The sequence below is a fragment of the Mesitornis unicolor genome, unplaced genomic scaffold, assembly GCF_000695765.1.
Source record: "Mesitornis unicolor isolate BGI_N332 unplaced genomic scaffold, ASM69576v1 scaffold10320, whole genome shotgun sequence".
NCBI classification, from domain to species: Eukaryota; Metazoa; Chordata; class Aves; order Mesitornithiformes; family Mesitornithidae; genus Mesitornis; species Mesitornis unicolor.
Window position 1 is genome coordinate 71,289 of NW_010156258.1, and position 5,039 is coordinate 76,327.

General features: G+C 43.0%; 1 protein-coding gene across 1 annotated transcript in view; it reads right to left on the reverse strand.

Annotated features, from left to right (window-relative positions):
- PTGFRN (prostaglandin F2 receptor inhibitor) overlaps positions 1-5,039 on the reverse strand; it is a 44,949-nt gene that overhangs the window by 27,142 nt on the left and 12,768 nt on the right. The window contains exon 5 of the mRNA XM_010186118.1: positions 1,111-1,536. Coding sequence (XP_010184420.1) covers positions 1,111-1,536 — 426 coding nt within the window. The remainder of the gene's footprint in view (positions 1-1,110; positions 1,537-5,039) is intronic.

Sequence of the window (5,039 nt, forward strand, 5' to 3'; positions counted from 1 at the left end):
AGAAGCCAGCTTCAGTGAAAAAAATTACTTTTTTTGTGGACCATGCCTGGTTTGGGGATGAAGGGAGTACTGAGCAAGCAGTCCACCATTTCTCTCTCCACTGAAGCAGAATCACAGCAGAGGCTCTCCAAGTCACTGTTTAGGGATTATCCCTAAACAACTTTAAACTGATTTCAAAGCACTTGTCTCAGAAACAGTTCTCTGCCTGTAGCTGCCTGAGCTAGGCTGTTAAACAAATCTATCAGGGTAACTGCAGCTCAGCTAAGCACAGATTTTTGTCAAAAACATTAAATCCTAGGTTATCCTATTCCTTCTGTCCCTATCCAGCAAACCCTTTTGCATGACTTCACACCTAAGTCAAAATGGTATCACTGTACAGGACACTCAGAATACAGAACCCATCTTAGATCAGGGTTAAGCAATTCAGATAACTATTTAAGCTTCCAAGAAGTGCTCCCAGAGTCAGTTTAAATACTGACCAGAGCTAGTTCACGTCTGCCTAAAAAGGTCCAGATCCAAGCAAATAACCGAATTACTTTGCTCCGGCACCCACTTATTTTTTGATACTCTGTTACTACTATGTCCATGAACATCCTTAGAAGAGTCTTCTAAACATGGGCTTGTAGGAGAGAGGAAAAAAAACCACAAAACAAAACCACAAAACTTTCCAAACTGGCAGACAGAGAAGACTTAAAATTAGTGACATTCCTCTTTTCATCTCAAGACAACGCCTTTGCTAGCAGCAAGATGCATCCTAGAGAGACCGAAATATTCTGGAGTCATGAAAGAGGGCAATGACCTCAGCATCACTGCTGGATGCCACCCCTGCCACAGTGACAGCCCAGCTCCTGGAAGTCTCAGCACAGTTTGACTGACATATCTCTGCTTTGCAGTTCCACTCCAAACTTGCATAAAACTGGTGAGTCCTGTTAAGTAGTTACTTTCCTCCACAAATACGAGACCTTTACACAACATAATAGTGCTCTTTCCTCTTCATAACATAGAGCCCCATTTCCAAAGACCATTAGCAGGCCTGCTGGCTGACAGGCCTACTCAAGAGGAAGCTCTCTGCTATCCAGGTCTTTCAGCAAACGGGTGCAAGATTCCTACCTTGTGTAGCCCAGAAAATGCTGACAGATGCAGAAGTCACATCTTTGCTCTTTATCCAGCTGTTGTTGCGGTGCCTACTCCATGCAGAGATGACACAGAAATAATCCCCTCTGTCACTTTCTGAAGTCCACTGGATTCGTAAAGTGAAGGTGTCAACAGCCTTTTTAGAGAAGATTATTTCCCCATTCTCAGTCCGCTCTCTGCTCCTGTCCCCAAGCAGCAGAGTCCAGTCTGCATCCATTGTGGCCAGGAGTTCCTCTGTCACTACATCGTCACTGCGTAGGCGCTGCCTGTAGTACCAGGAAACTGTGAAGCGGATGTTTGCTTCGGTGTCCTGTGCGTTTGTGATCCTGCAATTGAGCTCTGTGGGGTCATCTGAAAATTTGGGTGTTCTGGAGGCATTCAGAAACACTTCATAGTCTGGCTCTGCAGGAGAGGAAACACAGAAGAAAGCTTAGAAGCTACAAGCAGAAGGGAGAAAGTACCAGAGCTTATTAAGAGATACTGCTAACTTCTAACATCCAGTCTGTGAAAGCACCTGAGCTAGAAGCCAAGTGCCAGGATATGCATTTTTCTTACAAGACCTCAGGACTGGGAACCTGGACTCCAGCTCTTAGACTTGCACCAGTCTGACACAAGTACCCTTAGGTCTTGTATTTGAAACAAGACTTTTCATTTCATATGTCTAGTCAGACCATTTCAGAAAAATCAGGGCTAAGAGATCTTGTCAAGCAAAACCATTCCCTTCTTTAGGCCTGGCCCCAAGAATCTACCATAGGGGTTCAGTTTCAGCCCAGCCAGTCACCTTTTGCACCTGTTCAAATGTCTGGGGCAGCCTGCAGCAACAGGAGACTGGTTATTCTCTACCTTTGAACTGACCAGAGACATCCCATTTCCCCTGTTCCTCCCCCCTTCCTTCCTTTATCATGCTTAACTATCCCATTACGTCTCTACAATACAGTTTAAAAACAATGGCAGACCCAAAAACAAAGCACCTCACCCACCCACCAAAACCAGGGGGCATGGGTACCACCACTGGCACTGGCCACAAACAGCACCAGTAACAGCGCACAGTAAAGTGGGTAGCATAATAAATACTAAGTAGGTTTAGAGTCAAAGATGTGTAGATCAGAAGAGCTTCACAGTCTGAATAGAGAAGTACATGCTGTACAGCTATGAGGCTGGAATATCTCAAGCTTGAGAAAGAGTACCTGAAATTCATGGGTTAAGAATGGGGCTGTTGTATTTAAATCTGAAATAGCTGGCTGCCCAAAGCCTAAAAGCGATAAGACAGCCACATGACTATTTTCTCTCAGACTACAGAGATAGTAAAGGAAAAAGATTACAGCAAGAACCTCACACCACAAAGGAAATACATATTTATTTACTAGCATTAGAATATTTTTCTGTCTTGCTGTCTACTATAACTCAGAAAAAAGACTGGCTTTCCAACTGTTCGGCCAATACTCATCACACGGCTTTTACGCTTTAAGTGTATTCAGTGCTCTATATTTATTTCTTGCTTTGTTTTATTTGGCATATTGCCCTCCTAGAAACAATTAACTGAAGCTATAATTGGGACAGAGAAAGCAATCCAAGGCAAAAACTTGGGCTTAGCTCACCAATGAGCCAAGATAATAAAGCATCTTAATAGAACCGCTGCACAAACTGTGTGTGCACATGCATTTTTGGACTTCAGATGCAAAAGATGAAAACAATCATATCAAGCAGGATGGCTGCTGCAATGTCAGCTTGCAGAAAAGATCTCTCAACATGCAGTGTCCTTGTATCTAGCAAGAACAAGGGCATTAATACACACCAAACATCAGAGTATCTAGCGATACTGATGGTGAGTTTCTGCAGCATTAGGTAACACACAAGCATTAAAGCACTGTTTACATAAGTCCATGGTACCTAGTACCAGGGAATGTGCAGATTTCTGCGTATTTTCAGTATAAGGAAGGCAAAATATAAAAAAAATGCATAGAATTCCTCTACCACAAGCAAGGCATAGATTATTAATGGTGGCCACTTTTGGTGTAAAGTCTCCACAGATCCTACAGCTACAGTACCCTTCCTGTCTCATTCACAAAAAACTAGTCTTCTCCAGGGCCTCATGACAGGGGCGTGATGCAGGGCTCATGCTCAGCCATTTTCTCATCATTCCCCCTCGCCTCCCTCCCCCTCTAGTAAGAAGGCATTCAAGACCAATTAATATTTTCACAGCAACAAAGACTATGAAATCAGGAACTCTTCTCTAGGCAGGAACACAAAAAGGAAAAAGCTGCAAGAAACTGGAGTTCTTAGAAAAATCACTTCAGGTTTGTTTTATTTGTGGACAGGGGAAGGACTACTAGAAAGAGTTTTGGTTTTGACAGCACCACTCCAGATAGGAGCTTCACCCTGACAGACACTCAAACAGAGGATTTGGAAAGAATAAAAGGCTGGCTGGATAAACCTCATTCCTCCACTCTGTCAGCTGTCAAAGAACAGCCTCACTGACAGTTCAATGACTTAATACTCCAGCAGCTCTTAACTTCCATTAAGGAGGAGGAGTTGGGGAATTCTGGATGCAGCTGCAAACCTCAAATGCAGAAAATTTATGCTCCTTTCCCTCGCCTTAGCAACCAAGCATCTGCTGAAGAGCAGGTTTTATTCTCTCCTGTTCCCAAACAATGCCAAATTGGAATGGCAAGAGTAAGGCATAGTCCTACAGGTACAGGCACTACGAGAGACTACATGAGCACGCAGTGCACTTGTGCACATGTGAACATGCGTGCATGCACACACGTACACAAATGGGGGAAGGAGGGAACACTCAAGTTGAACGTGCGATTCAAATGGCTGAATGAGGGCAGGAAATTAAGACATTCATCACTTGTGCACTTCTAGCACACATTACAAGTATACTTGGAAACTGCCACGGCTCAACTGCTCTGTACAATGCTAAAATGCAAAATTTAAAGTCATTGTCTCTGGGATTTAACCTTGTGACACAGCTACTTATTTCTGAAAACCAGGCTTCAGAGCAGGCTCTCTATATGCCAGCCTCATTCAGTGTTTTTAAGTTGAAGGAGTTTTGCCTTTGTAACTGGACAGTACCACCAGTTTCTGAAGACAAGAGGCTCTGAACGGCTACACTGAGAGGGTTTAGGCCCAGATACTTTGCATCCAGTCAAAGCTGGGAACAAACACCAAATACTACAGCTCTGCCAGCTCTCCTCCAGTTCACATCTAGGTTCATGCATGCTTCCAACACAAGTAATACTTTGTGAGCTTTAGCAGGTGCAGATACCTTATCTACAGCATCCTGCAACACCATCCTGAGTTTAATTGCTTCTAAATTAAAGCTATTCTCTCCCCGAGATTAAACTAGGAGACAGGATGGTAGGCTGACATATCGAAACCTATCCCTCAAGCAACAGGCTTTTTAGAAGTTTTGCTTGAGTTTTATTTTTAGTATTTCTCCCAAGTAACTTTACTTCTAAGGAGAGCTGCATAAAGAGAGATCTCCAAAGCTTAAGAGTTCAGTTGGAATAATGCAAAGCAAAAGCTTTACAATCTGTAGCATGCATATATGAGACCGGATCTCCAAAACAGGTTTTTCTTGGGAAAGAGGTATAAGGAAAGATACTGTCAGGCTGCTCTTGTAGGCCAGGTAGATTAGTTAAGTCTGCTGAATCTCTTACTTAGGGCTTCATTTAAGACTTGTTGACTGAATGAGGAACAGAATAACTGTTAAAACACAGCTGCTTCTAACCAGTCCCTTGCAAAAAAAGTGGACCTTGACAGTATTAAAGCTATAAGAAGGGAAAGCCACCAAGTACAACTGGGGAATAAAAGAAAGAGAGAATAAAGAGATCATCAAGTTTCTGTTTAAGTAGATTTTTTTTCCCCACTGGTGAATTAAAAGAATTTGCTGCAGGAAT